We start from the raw sequence: 23,924 nt of genomic DNA on the forward strand, positions 1-23,924 counted from the left end.
TACTCCGATACAGATATTTAAAAAAAAAATTTGCCTATCTAAAATTATACCATGTTCTTACTCCTTAATGTTCTACATGCTACTTTCTACCCTATTTTACCTAACTAAACTTCTCCTTGTCATTCAGACCACTTATGTGGAATTGTATCTTGTCCATTATCCCCCCATAACCATCCCAAGCCTGGGTTTGTACCTGTTCTGTGTTTTCCCACAGACTCTGTGTAAACTCCTATAATAACGCGTACTCCTTCTCCCCTGCTCTGCACCTCTAAGACACCTCCCCACCCACCCCTCCCCACCTTCTCTGATTTGCTAGAAACTCAGCATTTGCTTATATATCATTTTAACCTACCTGTTTAGCCTAATTTCTGACATAGTCTGTGCACTCAAAAATTATTTGTTGCATGAATGAACGGCATTTGAGACTTAATGTTCACTTGCAACAATTATTTTGAATTTTATTTACTTTTTTTTTCAGAGTTCGTTATCTAGCCAAGGAAAATATAACCCATGACTCCGAGACCCACACAGTCTCTTTCCTACAGCCCAACGGTGCCATCTTTGAACCCTCACTATCAGTTGGAACCGAGAATGACACTTTCACTGTTCTCAATCTGGCTGTAGCAGTGAGTAGACAAACAGCGAAATTACTGGTTTTGAAATACTCTAGAATCCTCTGTAATTAATCTCATGATTAGAGCTATCATTAAATATTATTTTTGTCATTTTTATGAAAATGTGTTCATTTGGCATTATCTTGAATTACGGTCATTTGGAAAGATGACAAGATCATAGAATAATCAACTGAATTGAGAAGACCACTTAAAGTGTATCATTTTAAAAAAGTAGGATTTAACTTTGAAATCTTCTTCCTGTGGCTCACACTGAGACAGAGAAAAGTAATCATTCAGAGATGAAGAAAATTACACTTTTAGTCCTGGAAAGATTTGGCAGTAATTTTAAAGAAACAGTTGAAAGTTGTTTTATTAAACTTAATTGTACTATTTATCCATTTCTTCTTAAAAATCTGATATAGCTATTGGTGTCTTAAACAGTGGGGTTTTTTTTTGTAGGCTGTGCCCCATCTCTATCCAAGCGCATTTGTTCAAATAATAGTCAATATCTTTATCAAAAAATCAAACTCTTCTATGTTTCAAAAGAGAACTTTGAAAGAACTATTATGGGGCTATAAGGATCCATTCTTGAGCTTGATTCCATACCCGGTTCCTACTACAGTTGGTGTGTTTTACCCTGTGAGTACCAAATATGAATGTCAATATTGTTAAACTTTAATTGGATAAATATAATGGCATTGTTAATTCATAATTTTATCATTTAGTGTGTTAACCCTATTTCTGATCTGGGAATACATATTCTAAGTTTTTTAAGTCTCCATCTCACATGGGTTTAGCTTTCCTGGTTGGGAAAATTTACTTATCTGAATTTAACAATTAAATTTTTTTTAACAATTTAATTTAAAATTAAGAAACTGAACATTTAATCAAATTTCCACTCTTTGATAAATATACAACTGTCTAAAATTAGATTGTAAGCTGGCAAGGCTTTGAGCACTGTTTTTGATTTCCTGTCTAAAAAAATCAAGTTTAATGCCACATTTTTATTTATTTATGTTAAATATATTCGTCATGTCATTCTTCCTTCTCTAGACATCCTACAAATTCATTGTACTGAATATTTAAAACTTAGCCAAAATTGCACACAATGAGACTGATACATCAGCAATGTCATGTTTTCATAGAATTAGTTGAAAAGAATTTCTATAATCTACAAAAGTTATGAAATGGCAGTTTGGAGATTAAGAAAAATGTGAACTTGGTGATGTACTTAGTTATACCTTAATGTTTCAAGTTATAAATAGGATATTCTGACTAGTGAATTGAAATTTTGACCATGATTTCACTTGGCACTGTATGTGACATTAGTTATATTCTCCAGTTCACTGTTGTTATTTTACTGTAGACGGTTTTTTAGGATTGCAAGGTTATATATCAATTAAGAAGGCATTAAGGGATAAAAAATTCAGTTACTAGTATTTAACTAAATACTCTGAATTCTTTCGTTGGCTAATTCTGTTTTTAATTCTGTGTACCTAATCTTTAGTAACCACTTATTAGAAATAATAACGTTGAGAAAACTTCTAGAAATCTGTCACAGTTCTCATAGGTTTTGTTCACTATCCCGTCACCTCAATATAATAGGAGGAGTGATCAAAATGGCCTTTCTGGCTTAATTACGGCAAAGAGTGATAGAGTTGGATCACATCAGCTTCTTATATTTGTTTTCTTCCTTTGCTCAGCATCTAGCACTTATTTCTAGGTACCTTTCATATTCTGTCTTTTTAAAATGTTAAAGACCAATAATTTTAAAACTTTACTGCATATATATTTCAAATTACATAAAATAATTATAAACAGTGTTTGAGAAATGCAAAAGTGAGTTAATTACATATTTTATAACTTGGAAAATATGGCTTGTTCTACAAGTAATTTTTTCTTGTATGCATCTTTTCAGTACAATACTGCAGATGGAGTTTATAAAGTTTTCAATGGAAAAGATGACATAAGCAAAGTTGCCATAATTGACACATATAAAGGCAAAAAGTAAGTATCCAGGCAAAGTGTGTATGTGTATGTGTGTGTGTGTCACTAGGATACTCTAAGGCAGGTAAGAAACTTATTTAACAACTGGTAATGCACAGGCACCAACCTATGGAACAGACCTGCCTGTATCTCAGCCCTAGAAACTCCTGCTCTGCCAGATGTTAACCCTTTAGTTGTGATGACTAGTCACACTAGTGCATAGGTGCTGAGTATCAGCCCCACTTGAGGGTTGACATTTATGCACAGGGTCTCTTACATAAAGAAATCTAAAGGGACTACTTCCATCTCTGCTGCATAACAGGCACTATCAAGCACCCGTACAATTACATAACCACAAATGAAAAGGAAGAAAATCAACTCCGTGTCTAGCAGGTTGAAAAGTATATATTACTGGGTGTTTTTTTTTTTTTTTTTTTACTGAGCATGGAATATAAAAATTGCTCATTCCAGTAACGTGACTAAATGTGCCATAAGGTGGAAGCTCAATGTATCCATGCCAATGCTTTCATGACCTTCCCTTTCAACATTTTCTTGAAATAATTTTCTATATTGATAACTCAGCTTTTTTAAACCTTTATCAATGAAAAAATGGAATGAGTATTTCAAGTTCTAAAATTGACATATTAAACTTGAAGACAAAGAGCACGCCTCCTGTGAAATAGTAGTAAAATGAGATATGTTCACATAGCCATGATTTCCTATTTTTCCCTAGCTCCTACCTGTTTATCTGGAGTATACCAAATTCATCATATGTCTAAAATAGGAAGAACCCCAATAAATATCAAGGGAGAAAGTCTTTCCTCCTTAAAGTTAAAATGAGTTTTAGATCAGTGATTTCCTGACAAAGAATAAAGTAATCAAAATCAAGAGATGAAATATTTTAAGTAACTCTTGCCTCACACTGAGTTCCTATCTAAAAATTGCTTAAAACAGTTAAACGCTCACTCATGTAGTCCTTTTTCTTCCACAGAGTCCACAGTCACATATTTTTTATAGAAAAGTCTAATGGAGGAAAACAAACACTTCTAAATGCTCACTTCAGGGGAATCACATCTCTGTATTGAGGAAAATGAGCATTTCCTCTATTTCAATATTACAGATAGGTTTTAGGGAGAGTTTAAGATTATGACAAGGTTAATTTAACTGATCATGGCAAGACTGAGCATGATTAATCACTATTCTGTTTAAAAAAGAAGCAATAGCTTGCCTTGACATCTTACTGGATGGTATGTTAGGAGTGTGAAAAACCCGTTTTCCATCACCAAAAAGTGGCTGAGTGTGCAGAGAAACTATCACTACTGTTGTCTTTATTGCTTCCATATATATATATATATATATATATATATATATATCTTTTGTAGATGCCAGCGCATAAATTTATAAACTCTGTCCTACTTAAATGCCAGTTATTGCAAGAGTTAAAAGAGAAGGAAAAGTATAAATTATCTATGTTTCCAATCTCGATTGATCCAACATCTGCTTCTCTTTCTTTCCTCCTCCACACTCCCCTCTTCTCCCTCATACTGAGTCTACATCAGTTATCCATTTAGTATCTTCCTCCTATTCAGTTTGAATGCAACATACTATGAAATAATCCCACTGGGAAAAAAAACTTTCCCCTAAAAGATCTAAGTGTCTGATAAATGTTTCTCAATTTTCTTTTCTGCAGAACTGTTTCTGTTCCATGTTGTTTCTAACAACATTTGGCAGTTTTTATTTTATAATCTGATCACTTAATGGTTTCAGGCACTTCATTTAACTCAACAAAATGGAAACTTCAAACAAAACATGGATCAAATGATTTAGAACATTTCTTAAACTTAGCCTGTCACATCTAGTCTAATCAATATTTATTATTTTAGCAGAAGTACTGAATCATAATAGACAAAGTGATGTGAGAAAGGTGCCCTTGAAATAAGAATATCATTTTCTATTTTTTTTTATTCCTAAGGCATCTCTCCTATTGGCCAAGTTATTGTGACATGATTAATGGTACAGGTAAGGGCATATGTTTGTTGTTGTTGTTGTTGTTGTTTTGTGTGTGGCACGCGGGCCTCTCACTGTTGTGGCCTCTCCCGTTGCGGAGCACAGGCTCCGGACGCGCAGGCTCAGCGGCCATGGCTCACGGGAGCAGCCGCTCCGTGGCATGTGGGATCTTCCCTGACCGGGGCACGAACCCGTGTCCCCTGCATGGGCAGGTGGACTCTCAACCACTGCGCCACCAGGGAAGCCCAAGGGCATATGTTTTGTGGTAATAATCACAATGAAACCAACTCCTTTCTCCCACAAATCCACCTCCATACCTACAATGTTCTGGGTGTTGAGTGTATGCATTTGCCTATCTTTGTATCCCTGCAACATAATTCAGAGTCTCTGTTCTTATGTAGGTTTAGTAAATGTCTGTCTAATGTGATGGAATTTCTCAAGATTAACCATCGAGGATGAGCCTTTACTGCATTTCTGGGGAAATGTTTGCTTTGTACAAACTTAACGAACTCCTTCCTGACCACAGAAGTAAAGGGTTAGAAAACCTTAGAGTAGTGGTTACTGTTCACATCTTTTGTAAATACTATAAAGATAATAATTTAAAATTAAAGGAATTAAAATATCAGGATAATTACAAAAGGTAAGACATACCTCCAAAGATTTCAGGCTGAGTTAGAATCAGTGAACTTGTAAGCAGAGCCACCTATTTTGAAGAAGATGGTCAGAAAGAGAGAGAAAAGAACAACAACAGCAACAAAAACAAGTTTACATGTGTACTAACCATGAAAAATGTATGCAAAAATGAACATCCTGAATTAGAGTTAGGAAGAAAGAAAGTACTATGTACTTAGATTTAAGCGTGGTTAGATCCAGCTTACTATTCTTCTTGAAGTAAAGCAAAGTATATATATGCCTATGAGTTTAAGAATTAAGATTGTAAAAGGCAATGGGAATTGAATACCAGGAGGTGAGCTCTCAGCTGCTAAAAAGCAGAAGCAGACCATAATGCTTACAAAGCTAGTTAGGCAATACTTCATAGGAAAGCAATATAATGAAAGTGAAAACTGTTAAATACAAAGTTATGTAAAAGGGAATAAAAAGCAAACATGGGGAATGTTTACTTTTCCAAAGGTATTACTGAGTTTTGCATGTTGATTTAATTTTTTAATACTCTCTTGAAGAAAAAACAGCAAAACCACAGTTGAGTTTGCTTTGTAGTGCTTTGAGTCATGGAATTGGGTGAAGAAATTCCTTTCTAAGTAGTTCATTTCTGCCAATAAATTGTCAAGTGTCCCAATACCACTAACTCTAGTAATTTCATAACGATAAACTTCATACTGTATCCTTAGATACAGAGAGAAATATATTGTGCTTCTCCTAAATAGTAAAGGAGTCTTTATGGGTTTAAGAAGAAAAAAATTAAACAGTTTTGTCCAAAACTGAGAAGAAAGAAGTTTTAAAAATGAGGTAGAGGATTTATTAATGACAATAACATAACTACATGAGTATCAGGCATGAAGTTAAAAGTATCTAAGAAGAAAATAGATGTAAAACAAACTAGGAACAGAGGTAGACTGAACAGGCCAGAGGACTCTGATGGAATCCCTGTGAGAGAGATTTTTGGTTATGGTACTAGGGAAAAGAGACTAATGAAATGGAAAAGGTTCCAAGGAGTTTTAACCATGATTTAGATGTACTTCCTCTATCTTCTTCAACAAACTTAAAGAGACAGAAAAGGAAAACACTGATTTACATTTGAATGCATTTAAAAAAGAGCCCTGCTAATATCAGCTATCTTATGATCATGACCCATGGTAATTGCTGGTGTCATTAATACATAATCTTCGATGATATTTCAAATGATTTTTTAAAGCTTTTCAATGTATTCTTTTCTTTTACGGCTAAGGTGTTGGGAAGACAGTTGTAGGCAACGCCCATTCAGGGACCTGTTTGGGGAGTTTAAGCTAATCTTTAATATCTCATTCTCTCCATGCTGATTCACTGTGATCATCTGCTGTATTTCACTTATCACAAGAGTATAAGTGAAATGTAATAAGATCACAAGGTTAGTGCAGTTATAAGAAAAAGAGTGTGGTATTCATAACTGAAGGATGGGTCTTACTGTTTTGAACAAACACATTCAGTAGTGGCTCATTTTGGTAATATTGATTTGTGGAGCAAATGGAGGAATTACCTAACTATTTCTTCTTATATCCAGTGTGTGCATGGATCATAACCATAGCAGAGATTCAATAAACTCAACAAATGCCCTTTTTAGTTTGATGTGTATATTTTTCCAACCATTTTCAGGAAATTCTATTTAGTGAGAGAACTTCAATAAATGATTTAAAAAATATTAATCAGCCATTAGGGCAGATGAATGAATCACTATTAAAAGTAAGAAGACCATTTACCAAACAGGAGTTCTAAATGAACCTCATGGTAAGAAAAGTGCTACTCTATAGATAGGGTGGGGATTTCAAAAACAAACACAATCACAGTTTTAACAACATGTGGTTTTGCCATTGTTTTTTTAAACTTTCATTTATTTTTAAGGAGTAGGAAAATTTAATATGAATGGATACCAGTGAATGTGTATAGTATATAGACTTGTTGAATACAGTAGCTACTAGCCATGTGTCACAATTAAGCACTTGAAATGTGGCTAGTAAAAATTGAAATAGGCTGTAAGTACACACTGGATCTTGAGATTTGTTAGTTTTTATATTGGTTACATGTTAAAATGATATTTTGGATATGGTGGGTTAGATAAAATATACCTGATACTTATTTTATTTTTAAAATGTGGCTACTGGAGAATTTTAATGTTATATATACAGTTTGTATTCTATTTCTCTTAACTATGCTGGAATTAAGATTTCTAGATTTTTCTAGGACACATATTTCACCTAATCCCTTGCCACTTGCTTGATTTTTAAACAGATGGAGCCTCATTTCCACCTTTCATTGAGAAGACCCGGGTATTGCAATTCTTTTCCTCTGACATTTGCAGGTAAGACAAAGAAACTGATATGTTCCTATATATCAGAATTCTTTCTCCAAGTGAAAAAACACAGGCATAGAAGATCATACTTGATAATCATATTATTTGAGAAAAATAAAATACATTTAGGTAAGTGTTTCTTGCCGTATTAAGAATAAATACAATATGGAATTCATAATATGTTTATTAAGTCTTTAAAAAATTGAAGGTTGCAGAAGGATACTTTGCATAACGAAAATCATTTTCTCCTTCTTCATTTCTAAGCAAGAACATTTCTTTTCTCTTACTAAACTAGTAAAACAGTGAGGCGTGGCTCCACCTGAGCAACCTCATTCTCAATGTGCTCACAGAGTCCTCACAGACGTCAATGGACAGACGACAGAATATCAATAAGGCAACAGAGATCCTAAACGACACAATAGAACAGTTAGACTTAATTGATATTGTCAAAACATTACACCCAAAATAACCAGACTACACATTGTTTTCAAGTGTACATGGAATATTCTCTAAGGTAGACCACATACTAGGACACAAAATAAGCCTCAACAAATTTAAGAGGTTAGAAATTATTTCAGGCATCTTTTCTGACCACAATGGCATGAAACTAGAAATCAACCACAGAAAGAGAAATGAGAAAGTAATGATTACATGGAGACTAAACAACATGCTACTAAAAATACAATGGGTCAACAATGAAATCAAAGAGGAAATTAAAAATACCTTGAGACAAACAACTATGAAAATACAACCATACAAAATCTATGGGACACAGCAAACGCAGTCATAAGAGGGAAGTTTACAGCAATATAGGTCTTCCTCAGAAAACAAGAGAAATCTCAAATAAACTAACTTACCACCTAAAAGGATTAGAAAAAGAAGAAGAAAGAAAGCCTAAAATGCACAGAAGGAAGGAAATAATAAAGATCAGAGAGGAAATAAATACAATAGATATTAAAAAAATAATAGAAAAAAAAATCAAGAGCTGGTGTTTTGAATGGATAAACGAAAGTGACAAAATTCTGCCCAAGCTCACCAAGAAGAAAAAAGAGAGGACTCAGATAAACAAAATAAGAAAGGTACAAGGAGAAATAACAACTGACACCACAGAAACACAAAAAATCATAAGAGAACACTGTGAACAATTAAATGCCAACAAATTGGACAACTGAGAAGAAATGGACAAGTTTCTAGAAATATACAGCCCACCAAAACTGAATCAAGAAGAAATAGATAATTTGAACAGACTGATCACTAGAAGTAAAATAGAATTGGTAATAAAACAAACAACCAAACAAAAAACCTCCCTGCAAACAAAAGTCTAGGACAGAATGGCTTCACTAGGGAATTCTGCTAAACATACAAAGAAAAACTTATACCGATCCTTCTCAAACTCTTCCAAACATTGAAGAGGAGGGAACACTCACAAAGTTATTCTATAAAGTCACCTCCATCCTGATAACAAAACCAGACAAAGGCATTACCAAGAAAGAAATTACAGGCCAATATCTTTAATGAATATAGATGAAAAAATCCTCAACAATATATTAGCAAACTGAATCCAACAATATATAAGAAGAATCATACACTATGATCAATTGGATTCATTCTGGAGCCACAAGGATAGTTCAACATAGGCAAACAATCAATGAGATACACCACATCAGCAAAAGAAAAGACAAAATGTCACAATAGATATGATTATCTCAATAGATACAGAAATATCATTAGATAAAATTCAACATCAATTCATGATAAAAATTCTCACCAAAGTGGATATACAGGGAACATATCTCAGCATAATAAAAGCTATTTATTAGAAACCCACAGCCAACATAATACTCAAAAATGAGAAGCTGAAAGCCTTCCTGTTAAATTCTGGAACAAGACAAGCATGCCCACTGTCACCACTTACATTCAACACAGTATTGGAAGTCCCCATCACAGCAATCAGACAAGAAAAAGAATCAAAGGTATCCAAATTGGAAGGGAAGAGGTAAAACTCTCATTATACGTAGATCACATGATACTCTATATAGAAAAAGCCTAAAGACTCCACACAAAAGCAAGGTAGCAGGATACGAGATTAACATACAGAAATCTGTTGCATTTCTTTACACTAACAATGAAATATGAGAACAAGAAAGTAAAAAACCAATTTCTTTCAAAATCACATCCAAAAAATGCTTAGGAATAAACCTGACCTAGGAGATGAAAGACCTACACTGAGAACTATAAAACATTGATAAAGGAAACTGAAGATGATTCAAATAAATGACTATATCTCATGCACTTGGCTTGGAAGAATTAATGCAGTAAGTCCCCTACATTGGAACGAGTTCCATTCCAAGAGTATATTCGTAAGTCCAATTTGTTTGTAAGTCCAACAAAGTTAGCCAAGGTACCCAACTAACACAATTGGCTATACAGGACTGTACTGTAATAGGTTTATAATACTTTTCACAGAAATAACACATAAAAAACAAACAAACACAAAAAATAAAGAAAACATTTTCAATCTTACAGTACAGTACAGTAGCACCAGCTACATACCACCGCCACTTTTACTCTTACTTTTGGACATCCTGGGCTTGAAATACAGATACTGCACTACTGTACTCTATACAGTAGTGTACAGTAAAGTACACAAAAGCACAACCACTTGTGGAGGATGCACACACGTGACAATGTATGCCAGACAGGTGAACTAACTTATGTGATTGGACATATGAACGCATGTTCGCATCTTTGAAAGTTCACAACTTGAAGGTTTGCATGTAGGGGACTTATTGTATTGTAAAAATGGCCACACTACCCAAAGCAGTCTACAGATTTAATGTGATCCCTAACAAATTACCCATGACATTTTTCACAGAAATAGAACAAATAATCATCAAATTTATATGGAAACACAAAAGACCCAGAATTGCCAAAGCAATTGTGAGGAAAAAGAACAAAGCTGGAGGCGTAACCCTTCCAGACTTCAGAAAGCTACAGTAATCAAAACAGTGTGGTATTGGCAGAAAAACAGACATATGGATCAATGGAACAGCACAGAGAGTCCAGAAAGAAGCCCACATATCTATGGACAATTCACCCTCAACAAAGGAGACAAGAATATACAACGGAGTAAAGAGTCTCTTCAGCAAGTGGTATTGAGAAAGCTGGAGAGGTGCATGTAAATCAACGAAGTTAGTACACACCCACACAACATACACAAAAATAAACACAAAATGGCTAAAAGACCTAAATATAAGACACAACACCATAAAACTGCTAGAAGAGGACCTAGGCAAAACATTCTCTGACATAAATCGTAGCAGTGGTTTCTAAGGTCAGTCTCCCAGGACAATAGAAATAAAAACAAAAATAAACAGATGGGACCTAATCAAACTTATAAGCTTCTACACAGCAAAGGAAAACATAAACAAACTGTAAAGAGAACATAAAGACTGGGAGAAATTATTCACAAACAATGTGACCCAAAAGGGCTTGATTTCCAAGATATACACACAGCTCATACAGTTCAGTGTCAAAACAAACAAACAAACAACCCAATCAAAAAATGGGCAAAAGACCTAAATAGACATTTCTCCAGAGAAGACATACAGATGGAGAACAGCCACTTGAAAAGATGCTCAAAACTGCGAATTATTAGAGAAATGCAAATCAAAACTGCAGTGAGGTATCACCTCACACCCGCCAGAATGACCATCGTCAAAACGTCTAAAAATAATAAATGCTGGAGAGGGTGTGGAGAAAAGGGAACCCTCCTACACTGTTGGTGAGAATGTAAATTGGTGCAGCAATTATGGAAAACAGAATGGAGGGTCCTTAAAATATAAAACTACGGTTACCAGCAATCTCACTCCTGGACATATATCTGGAAAAGACAAAAACTCTAATTAAAAAATATATATGCACCCCAATGTTCATAGCAGTACTATTTACAATAGCCAAGATATGGAAGCAATCTAAATGTCCATCAACAGATGAATGGATAAAGAAGATCTGGTATATATACACAATGGAATATTACTCAGCCATAAAAAACTGAAATAATGACATTTACAGCAACACAGATGAATCTACTGATTATCATAGTAAGTGAAGTAAGTCAGACAGAGAAAGACAAATAGTGTATGATATCACTTATAGGTGGAATCTAAAAAAATTGTATGAACAAATTTATTTACAAAACAGATTCATAGACACAGAAAACAAACCTACAGTTACCGAAGGGGAAAGTGGGAGAGAGAGAAACTAGGAGTTTGGGATTAACATATACACACACTACTATATAAACAAGGTCCTAGTTTATAGCACAGGGGACTATATTCAATATCTTGTAATAAACTATAATGAAAAAGAATCTGAAAAAGAATATATATGCATATATTTGAATCATTTTGCTGTACACCAGAAACTAACAGAACACTGTAAATCGACTATACTTCAATTTTAAAAAATGTCCAAGATGGTGATACCACAGTCACAGAACTATGTTCATGTGCTCTGCTGACACTACAGCATCTTTTCAAATTGATGGGGTCCAGTAGCTATCACACAAGCACTGGCACCCACACTGGTATGCTTGCATCCTAGCTCTGTTTCTAGACACTGTGTGGTGTGGGCAAGTATTTAATATCTCTGAATATTTTCCTTATCTATAAAATTGAAGAGAGTAGCATTTCTTCATACAGAATTATCTGGCCATTAGAAATATTATGTATTGAGTTCCAGTACGTTGCTGAGGTTATGGTGGACACTTGGTAAATGATGGTGCATAGGAGACATGTATCAAAACCCACATGCACACACCCTAGGAAGTGAGCAGCCCTTCTGTCCAGGATTAAGTTGTGGAAGATTGAAATTTTATTTTCTTTCATTTAAACTGGGCACAAATAGAGGACTTGAGGAAGTCATATATTTACTCTATAAAGGAAACTAACTCTGAGAAATGTCCTCAGTATAAATACTCCACGGTAGTTCACAAGCAAAAATTATTCTCAGAAGCTTTTGAAAACAAAGGTAAGAAGAGCTCATACTCAGGTACTGAGTTCTGGTGTGTCTTAAAATATCACAAGAACATTTTTCCTAAGACTTAAGCAAGAATTCTAACAAGATTATATCCAGTTTTTCTAATTTAAAAATAAGAAAAACAGAATCTCCATAATGAAGTTCAGTTTTCCAGAATGAAGGTCTTTCTTATCTGTGTTTAGATCATTCTATGCTGTGTTTGGAGCTGAAATTAATCTGAAAGGAATCCCTGTGTATAGATTTATCCTTCCATCCTTGGCTTTTGCATCTCCACTTCAAAATCCAGACAACCACTGTTTCTGCACAGAAAAAATTATCTCCAAAAATTGTACCTTATATGGTGTGCTAGATATTGGCAAATGCAAAGACGGTGAGTAAAAGGTCTTGATGTCACAATCCATGGCATAATATGCATTTTTCTTTAAAATGTAAATTTCACCTAGGTTTCCTTTCCACCAGAAATTTAAAGTGAGAAAGTAAAAAGGGCAGAAAGTAAAGGTGATGATAAGATATTTTTGTTCTGATTTCTGTACTGCTTTCAAGCTCCCAGTTGTTTCAGTGTTGCAAAGCTTAGTTATTATTAGGTAAAACCCTACTGATATTTCCCTGTGCTACTTTGGAAAATGTCTCTTTAGGTCCTTTGCTCACTTTTTAATTGGGTTATTTACGTTCTTGAGTTGTGTGAATTCCTTGCATATTTTAGATTTTAATCACTTATGGGATATGTGTTTTGCAAATATTTTCTCCCATTCCATAGGTAGGTTTTTCATTTTTTGATGGCTTTCTTTGTTGTGCAGAATCCCTGTGCTCCTTTTAGATTTAGGGTAAAATGAAAATAATTCTCAGAATACTCTGAGCATCCCAACTTACCCATCTGATGTTTTTCTAACTTTTTCTACCCTAGAAAATGGTAAATAAAAATAAATATATTTCAGGATGTCTCTGAAAGAAGAATTGACTCAAACACGAAATTTGGAGTCTATCTTATTTTGCTCACCTTTTTCATATTGGAGTGGGTGAGAATAAAGAAAGAAAAGCCTCTTAAATTCTCAGTCCACAGACATATTACTCCCTAAAACATGAAGGTATGTGGTTGTAAATTTGTGTTCAGCAGCTAAGCTTTACATATTGAAAATAAACACCTAAGGGATAAACGACAGACATCAACTGAATGGTTAGTAGGATGATGCAGAAGCTTATATTTTATTTTTGCTCAAAAGTGATTAGATGTAATAATTTTCCCTCACCCTCATTCCCCATTTAGTATTCAAAGCCAACTTTGCATTTCTTCTAACTTAAAAATCTATTTTCAAGGAAATCTTTTTAGTGCTACGCGTAATGAGGAAAAAGATTTATCCCAATTGTCTCTTAAAACTTGTTTTCAGGAAAACCTGTGTACATTTCACTTCCTCATTTTCTACATGCAAGTCCTGAAATTGCAGAACCTGTTGAAGGCTTAAGTCCAAATGAAGAGGAACATAGCACGTACTTAGATGTTGAACCTGTAAGCAAATACATTATTGATCTGATTGGTTTAGCATTTTTTTAAATGAAAGAAAAATTAAGTTCTTGCCTTTCTGTCAATCACATTTATTGATGATATTTACTGCATCACAATCTTGACAAATTACTTAAAATTTTTTATTGAAGTATAGTTGATTTACAATGTTGTGTTAATTTCAGGTGTACAGCAAAGTGATTTAGTTATATTTATATGTATTTTTTTCAGATTTTTTTTCCCTTATAGGTTATTACAAAATACTGAGTATAGTTCCCTGTGCTACATAGTAGGTCCTTGTTGGTTATCTATTTTATATAGAGTAATGTGTATATAATTACCTACTTTTATTTCAAGGAAAATCTCATTGGTTTCTTCCTGTTGTTGCTTATGAAATGTCGAGGTAATTCTATTTTAGTTTTTTCAGCATATGGAACTTTATAATCCTTTTTAATTGTTTGTAGGTCAGGGATAGTAATGATGGGTATGATTCTAATTGGCTTAAAACAATTTGGTATAAATTACAATTTTACTGTCATTTTATACTTAACTGTAAGTATTGCTTATATGAAGGGACACTGTAGATCATGAGGGATTAAAAGATTTTATGGGTATATGCGCATTTGAGGCAAGATCTATTATACTTAGCGTCAGGAAAAATCTATTAAATTTCCTATAGTGTAACAGTTTCAACTTTTAATTTATTTTAATATTCTCCTCTTCAAAAGTTAAACGTGCCAGACATGGCACGTTTGTGCCAGACATGCCAGAATTTTAGTAGTCACATGTAATTTTAACTAATGATAGAAGTATTATAATTATACTGATGACACATGGGTTCTGACTGAATATATATTTGACCGTATATAATTTGGGATTTAAATTGACTATATGAGTTCTAAGTTTCACTGCTGTTGTTGTTGATTCCCCAAAACCAATTCAGATAAATATCACCTTGACAGTAGGTTGGGCAAAGAAATTGTGTGTGTGTGCATATATACATGTGTGTATAGGTCTGTATACACACATGCATATACACATAAAATGTAATTATGAAGAGTTATGTACATAATATTTAATATGTCTAATTAATTATTTAATAAATTTCACAAGTTTCAAGTACTACAGTTTCCCCTTAGGTTCTATATAACAGTAAAAATAAGTTTTAGATATTATAAATGAATTATTTAAAGGAAGTTGGTAATTATTTTAGTTTGTTCTCTTTTTAGATAACTGGATTCACTTTACAATTTGCAAAACGCCTGCAGATCAATGTACTGGTTAAGCCAGGAAAAAGCATTGGGTGAGTCTCTTGAACAGGTTCATTATGATTTTTAGTATTTTCTTGCCAGAAAGTGAGTATATGTATGAAATTAAGTGGAAATAATATAAAATTTCAACTTTTCTTTGACTTAATATCATGAAATAATTACTGTTTATAACTTTCATCTGTAATTTAGAATTATATCTAGTGTGTATTGAAATTGTATTTACACATATTCTGGAATTAGTGTATGATGGCGTTTCTCATTTTGCTAGCTGTCCAAATATTTCCAGGACAATTGTTTCTAAAATTCAATTTTAGTTTCCTGGGTATAAATTGTCGAAAGGGAAAATACATGCTTAGAAAAAGTCAATCTAATTAGAAATATGTATTAGAAAGATTTATAAGAGTGAAAGATGTCTGATAAACAGCCATAGTAATATTTAAATGATTCATTACAAGGAACAAAAATCAAGGAACTTAGCAAGTTTAAGAGCAACTAATTTCTGAACATTTATTTACACTAGTAATTACTAACATTTCTGTTATATATGGGTATTATATTAGTATATATTGTTATAATTATTTTCAATGTTTATTACAGAGCATTAAAGGGTCTGAAGCAGAATTATATGGTGCCTGTTCTTTGGCTTAATGAGGTTAGTATTCTTATCTCTTAGTCACCAAAAACTGTAAACTTCCTTGTATATAGAAACAGCTTTTAGTGTTTGAAAATTGAATACATATGTATAGAATTTGAAGTTGTATGTGTTTCCATTACCTATATAGGTGAATTTATATATTATTAATTATATAATTAATTATTCTGAGAGAACGAAGCCACACAGAAATATCAGGTTTATGTTAGTTTTCAGTGTTTTTATTTCAGAAGGATGAAGTACTTCCTATAATTTTACATTATTTTCATAATACAACTAGTAAACACTTTTTCTTGTCATAGTGCTTGTGTTAGGAAAGAGTCATACATACACGTAACTCCAAGTAACTCAATGTGAATACTGTAGTGCTAATAAAAGCAAACCAAACTTATAAAGACCAGCTAAGAGTAGGTGTCTGCAGTCTATCCGAGTGCCTAACAAGATATTTTTAGTACAAATCACAGAATTGATTAGCCACAGAATGAGGAAATGCACTACAGAAGTCTTCAGAGGAAAGAAACTGTTGGCCTTTCCAATTTCCCTCTGTCACTAGGAAACATCCTTTGGAAAACTGGAAAATATTTCAGTAAGACCTTTGTATAGATCAATGAAGTCAGTGTATTGGAGAGGGCTACATAACATGTTTCAAAGGAAGATTATATTTCTCTCTCTAAATATTCTACCTTGGCATTTACTGCCTTCTTTGACATGAAAAGGGAATTACACTGTCTTTTCTTATAGATAAAGATGACTAACATCTATGCAGTGTTTCGAAAAAAGAGTGATACATAAATGGAGAGTTTTGAGTAATTTGCTCCACTAATCAACTGAAATAATGCTAATTGTTAACTTGATTACAGACTGGCACAATCGGTGATGAGAAGGCAGAAATGTTCAGAAATCAAGTGACTGGAAAAATAGAACTCCTTGGCCTGGTAGAAATGATCTTAATCAGTGTTGGTGTGGTGATGTTTACTGCTTTTATGATTTCATACTGTGCATGCAGATTGAAGAGTGTAGAATAAGTAAGTATATAACAAAATATATATATGGCTTCAGTAATGTTAGTTTATATATTACTGTTTCCATTTTATCAAACAGGAGTTATAAATTAGGCTGCAAATATTTCTGGACATGTCTGGCCAACTATCATTGTTAATACATCCTCGAAGTTTTGAGATACTAAATGTAAATTAAACATAAATGAAACCTGAATGAGTAATAAGGCCTACTAATATCAAGCAGATCACTATATTTCATCTTTATTATTGGAGGAATGGGCTAAAATATGAAATTGTCACCTTTCAAAGTTAGAATGTTGCACAAAAGCTATATATGTACTAACTTTTCTTTTCCTAATTATTTCTAGCTAGTTAATTATTTTAAAATTACAAATAATTAATTTAATAGATCAATGACCAGGAAAGTTTATGTAAAACTGAAAATGGTAGCTATTTGGGGAAATTAGAATTTACAAGGGAAAAGAAAATAAAAAGGAAAATTAAATAAGCTAGAAATTAATGAGAAATGAAAACTCAATCAATGGTAGAACTAAAATTAGGTAAAAATATGCTATTTTTAAATGAAGATAGCATATTAATATAGAAACAGGATTGTTGCATATAGTCATGCTGTCCAAAATCACAGTGTGCACTCTAGATGTTTAGTGTGGAAGCCCTGATGAATTATTACAATTCAGGAGCTAGAACTGAATACAACAATACAAGAAAACAGAAGACAAAAATGTTCACACAGTAAAACCAAATTACTCAGAGTTTACAGGAAAATCAGCTAAATGTAGACAGATTTGAGTTTTGACAAAACTGTAGAGGTGTTTCAGGCCTCTGTGTTTTAGGTATTACTGCACAAGCCCCCTTGTACATAGAGGAATGAATGCCTGACCCTATCTTCCCTAAGCCTTTCTTTACTAATCATACTTGGCATAGGTATGGCCTGTGGGGGGTAGGGGGGGAATTTGTCACTTACCCATAGTTTCTGTCCCCCCTCCCTTCCCAGGAACCTCAAAAAATAAACACAATCAAAATAAAAGCAATATACTTGGTATGAAAAAATCACAACTTCAAAACAAAAGTCTTCTTGTTCTACTTCCAATCAGCCTGTTGACTGTAACCTGTCATGTAGAAATTCTGGAACTGCCACTGATAATTACTGAGCTTTTATTATGTGCCAAAATCATGCTAAATATTTTACATGATTTATCACAACTAATCCGTAATAATATTTCATGAGTTTCCAATAATCAGGGATTCATTAGCATCCATTCTATCTTATGGAGTCATCCCAGAAAGTTATAAATTTAAACTGTGCAAAATTGTCCATTTTCACAGTGTGAATCAGTCAAACTGAAGATGAAGAAAAATGAAGTGGAATTTTTGGACAATATTTTTTTGGATATGAAATTGAGAGCTTGAGACTAGGAAGGCAACTCCATTTTTTGTTCTGATTATTTCTGTCACTATTCACTCAAAAGAGGACTGAATAATTCTGCCTACAATCCATTTGAATAGGTATTCAAAACGCTAACCTAATATATTCACATTATAACACATAAAGGAAATATTGCATCACCTTTAAGACCTGTCATTAGTCCAGTAACAAATAAGTTATGATTAAACAAAGTAATTCATATGAACACATACAATAGACAAAAAGATCATCCACTGATAAGCCAAATTACAACAAAAACTTCTTCTAGTGGGAAAATATGCTTTTCAAAATGAAGTATGAGTCATAAATTTTTTCTGTATAGTTCTCTACTGAAATTACATGAACAATTTCATCAGTGCTTAATGAGCCCTGAATGCCAATTATCTTGGGTCTGTACATGGCTCTATTAAGGTGAAAGACTGAAAACTTTCTAGAGTGCCTTTGTCAACAAGTATATTGGTTTGGCTTAACATCTGACTGTTACAGGGAAAAGCTACTGCTCTTTACACAACGATACGTCTTTTTTCTTTACAAATAGAGAAGAACACTGTTCTCTGTAGATTACTTGATTTACTAGATTTAGAAGAATTACAGATATAGATTTCCTTAAAGAAGCTTCAGTTTTGAATATTATAATAATTATGCCTTTGGGAAGATTTATAAACAATTGAAAAATAAAGAGATGGATGTACAAGAGGGAGTAAAGCAAAGGTGGAGCTAAGGTGTGATTTTGCTCAATGGATCACAAAGAGAATAAGCCAATAGTCCTTTCGAAAGTAGTAGTATATACACCGCTAAATGGAGGATGGTCTGAAGGGACAGCAAAGAGTGGAAATGTTCATCCAGAGCAGATTTAACGAGCTACCCCTCCTTATCTGGCCACACGCAGCTCTTGAGAGCTGGGAAGCAGCCTTCCATGTATCCTGGAATGGGAAAATAATTGCCTTATCCATGAAGTTCATCAGAGAATTTTTCTCTGCAGCTTGAGAAACTGGGCTAATTACTAGAAAACATGAGATCTGCAGTAATTAGAATTTGAATATTACCTGTTTTATTTTTCCACGAGTTTTTGATAAGTACTTACCTTTCTTCTGCTTTCCAGGAAGCAAATGAGTCTTTACATTTATGCACCAGCTACATCAGGATCTTTCTTAATATCGACCTACAAAATAAAGATTTAATATGCTTTATGTTTGCAAAACACACCTTATCTTATAGTTGAAGAACTGGTGGCACTTTTTTTTTTTTTTTGTACTGAGAAGCAGCACATTTCTAAAGGATTATTAAGATGTCATTAAAATCCATACTTTGAATAAAACAGCACCTTTTAAAATTCAACATGTTCACAATGGAATGGATTTCAGTTTCTACAGATGTGGCTTCAGCATGATCCAGTTATTTTTATTTGGTACTGATTCACTGATTGGTTCCAGTTTGCTAAATTCAGCAGATGGGTGGATGTTCTAAACAAATCCTGGACCCTGAACTCTTGTCTTCCTCATCAAAGGGAAAACATCACTACCCTCATCAGTGCCCCTGCAATACAAAGACCCCAGGACTGTCAGGACATTGCATTTCATGAGTATCAACTATTTTGAAAGACATTTAAGAATGGAAACTAAATGACTGGCCTATGAACCATTTATTAAACATTATTTAATTTTCTTTCTCTATTAAATCCTTCACACAGCATGAGCAAGCCTTATCACCACGCTCTTTATAACAATATGGCTCACATTTTTGTCAGTGATAATGCAAATGCACATGTTTAGGGACTTTGTCATTTTCCACATTCTGCAGCTCTTCTGGAAATCTGAGTAGATTTTGATCTTTTCACTCAGTTGCATATAACTTATGCTTGGCAACTTCAGAATGCTGTGCTAGTATTAAGAGATGTAAATGATAATAAAGAAATTATTGTGTGGGAGATTACAAAGAGTAGAATGTCCATTCATAGTTATTTGTTGTAATAATTCTTGCTTTCATAGTCGCCTCAGAAAGACTGGTTTCAAACATTAAAAAATGTTGCTCCTTAAATTCCTGTGCTTTTGTCCAGTTCCTGTTGTATCACAAAACATTTACTCTGGTTTTCTGACCGATGAATTCTATCTGAATTTTTATTTCTTTATGCATCTATATTTCCTCATGAAACATTTCTGAATTCAATCTTGACTACTTTTTCCTTTGCTAATTTTTTGAGCCAGTTGGGGGAAAAGGAAATAAAAAGATACTTGGTCATGCTTTAGAGTTACAGTATTTAAATTCTAGACTATGAAGTATATTTCCTTTTTATTAGAAGACATATTGTTAGGTAACCCTGCTTTCTTTAGCAGGGGTTCACTTATGGCAGAGAGCACTAGGCCCCCTAAAAAGGCCCCCCATAGAAAGAGAAGATGGATCACATTCTGCCTATGTTTACACACAGAGGTTTCTAGGATAAATTATTAGTAACTGGTTTGTCTAGATACTAAAATCAAGAATAATTAATCTCCTCATGCTAGCAGCCAGGGTAAATACTGAAAACCCCAAACTAAGATACCACCAGTTTGGAAGGATTGTTGGAAAATCTTGAAGATACTCAAAACATACTGATGTAATAATGTCCTCTCATTTATTGGGAACAGAAAAAAAGTATCCCCCTAAGATATGGACATATGAAATCCTAAACATCCTCTTCTGATACTTGAGTCTACTTTCGCCATATTAGGATATTTGTGGACATGTTGATCTAGGAGGAATATAAAGGATACTTCTTTAAATCTTAAACTAAGTAGGGCTGAATGATGTAAAGTAGAAACTGTTCAGAAGAATTGGTTGAGAAATTACATATCCACCTCATGGCAGAACTGTATAACCAATCAATTTTAAATCTTCATACAAAAATGCATCTCATAGTATATAGATATCAGGAAAAAGGCTTTGATTTATGTGTCTATAACTAAATATATGCATATTCTAATCTTTACCATTCCTCACCATGTTTTCTCTAAATTCTATATATTATGTATGAGGAAGGATAATTCATACTCAAAGATAAGTGAAATACATTAAAAATACCCAGTAGAAAAAAATAATACTTCATTTAATAAATGGGAGATAGATTTTTCATATAAAAAATGGATTTGGATGTGTGTGTGTTTCCGTGTGCATGTGCGTATACTGAATTGGGAGTGGGCGCTTTTGGGAATGTGTTAAACGTGACTTGTTTGACTTAGAGAAAGTGTCATTGTACATGTGAATGAATTTGTATGTTTTATTCCATAGAAAACTTGCACCATTTTGTAAAGTGGCACATTTTCATTCCAAGGTATGTTTAATCACCACAAAACTATAGTTGTTCAAAACTTAAGTTTGAAAATGTATAGCATATGCAAAAGAGTTAACATAAGTTAGAGAATCTATAGCATCTTAAAACGGGTGAAGGCTTACTGTTGCTGACAAGTACATGAAAAGAGCTATACAGTTTTCAGTTCTCAGAAAAAGAGAAGAAAAGGGGGTATCATTTCAGGAAAAAAAATGTACTAATAAGGCAAATTGGTTATCCCTGAAAATTTGTTCTTGTGAAAGTGCTGGATATTTGTATTTGGATTTTTACATGTGAAATAATCTGTCAATCTTAACCCATTTTCAATGTCTGAGCTACACATTAATTATCTTTGGAGCTCGAGTTTGTTGCAGCTGTGTTCCACCTGTCAGTTCAGTGTTTCCGGTTGAAGTTCAATGTATTAGAGACACTGTGGCTGCTCTCTCTTTGTCTGCCTTTTCTGGCCCGTCTACAACTCTAAATAACCACTCCACTCACTCCACTTAAACGATCACTGTCCCTTACCCTTTTCTGCATACACTAACAGAACTACCTATGATTGTTTTTCTGAGTTATTTGCAGTGAGCTGAGCTAATGAACTAAGAATGAGTCAGTGCTGAATATCTGTATCAAATACATATAGGCATACTCTGCTTCTTCCTTTCCTGGCTCAAAGGAAGCTACATTTTTAAATATTTGTGAAAATAAAAACTTTCTTAGATAAATGATTTGCTTTTCATTTATAATTTTTGAATGTGCTTGACTTCAATATTGTTTGATATTGCTACTATAATTGTATATTAGCTGTTTTTGTCTATGAGTTATTGACATATTAACTCCCATTTTCTTTTCCCAACTGTTCTCAGATGCTAGTAAGCTTATGTGTACATACTTCAGAAATGTTCCATTCTACACACTCATGAAGGAGAACTGTGACATACCTAGGAAAACATAAATGTTTTAAAGTTTTGTTTCTTTAATTGTGTGAAATCTGAGTCGGGTGCCTCAGCATAACCTGTGAACTTGTTAAAAATGCAGAATCTCAGATGCTAACCCAGATCTACTGAATCAGAATCTGTAGTTTAACAGGATACCAAAGCGATTTCTATACGCAAGAAATTGAAAAAGCCCTGATTTAAGTCATACTGAAATTGGACCACTGTGTAATAGTTTTATTTGACCTGTTGCTGGTAATAGTTTGATATATCAGCAGAATAACTTAAGAGAACGAAGCTATGTAAGCATACTGAGATGAGAAGAAATCCATCAGACTTTAAAATTTGCTATAAATATTCTACTAAGTTTTGTCATTTGACTGTTGAACTTGTAAATGCTATTTTCAGATGGTAGTAGAACTATCTATATGGCAGAGTAGAGGGTGAGATAGTACTAACTTTATACTCTCTAAATTTTCTAGAATGTGTTCTTTGATCTGCTTGACAATATTCATGACAAATATTCATATTTACTGCATGTAAAGTAGCAGATAGGTCAGGGCAAGTAAGAGATATTAACACTGGAGATATTCCCCAGAATCAGTCTACATAGTTGAGGACTATGGTCATTATGAAAAGATGGGTCTACATGAAAGGATAGGAAATAAGTGGTGGGTCGTTTTATAAACTCCACCTCCTAAATATTAAAGAGAAGAATTTTAGTTATTGGAGACGTCTGAGGAACTGTCTTAAAATAGAAATCTGGATTGTGAGAAAGTATTAAATATCTTCAGATTTTGATAGAGACCAGGGAGCAGGATTCTAAAAATTTTCTTTCTTCTGAAACTTTTTTGAAATATTAACATACGTTAGTGTTGCACATTTTTCCATAGATATCTGAATAATCATTTAAAATTAAAGGTCCTATAAGATTGTGAGAATTATCTGTATTGATCATCAGCGACTTCCTTTTGCCCATCCCCATTCCCTTCCCACCCCAGCCTGCCACCAGCACACATGTAGCATGTTTCTAGAAGTATAAGGAGGGGTATCAGTGGAGTAACCAACTCAGTGGGCAGTTGAGTCACTAGGATTCAGAAATTTCTTCTACAAATAATTTCTTGCTGAAATGTGTTATTTTTCTGTATTATTTATATTTGCTGTG

At 33.6% G+C, this 23,924-nt stretch overlaps 1 protein-coding gene and 1 pseudogene across 2 annotated transcripts in view; both read left to right on the plus strand.

Moving 5' to 3' along the window:
* The window catches only part of LOC307191681 (platelet glycoprotein 4-like), a 100,143-nt pseudogene that overhangs the window by 14,386 nt on the left and 61,833 nt on the right, over positions 1-23,924 (plus strand). Inside the window, exons 3-7 of the transcript in view lie at positions 479-626; positions 1,074-1,253; positions 2,533-2,621; positions 4,573-4,619; positions 7,551-7,620. The product of the transcript in view is annotated as a platelet glycoprotein 4-like (transcript). The remainder of the gene's footprint in view (positions 1-478; positions 627-1,073; positions 1,254-2,532; positions 2,622-4,572; positions 4,620-7,550; positions 7,621-23,924) is intronic.
* Positions 11,319-23,924, plus strand: part of LOC307191471 (platelet glycoprotein 4-like) — a gene marked incomplete at both ends in the record, with an annotated part of 59,605 nt that continues 46,999 nt past the window's right edge. Inside the window, 4 exon segments of the mRNA XM_079931609.1 lie at positions 11,319-11,335; positions 12,834-13,021; positions 14,037-14,155; positions 15,379-15,452. Of these exon segments, the coding sequence (XP_079787735.1) occupies positions 11,319-11,335; positions 12,834-13,021; positions 14,037-14,155; positions 15,379-15,452 (398 nt within the window).

The sequence above is a fragment of the Stenella coeruleoalba genome, assembly GCF_951394435.1.
Source record: "Stenella coeruleoalba genome assembly, chromosome: 9".
Lineage (NCBI taxonomy): Eukaryota > Metazoa > Chordata > Mammalia > Artiodactyla > Delphinidae > Stenella > Stenella coeruleoalba.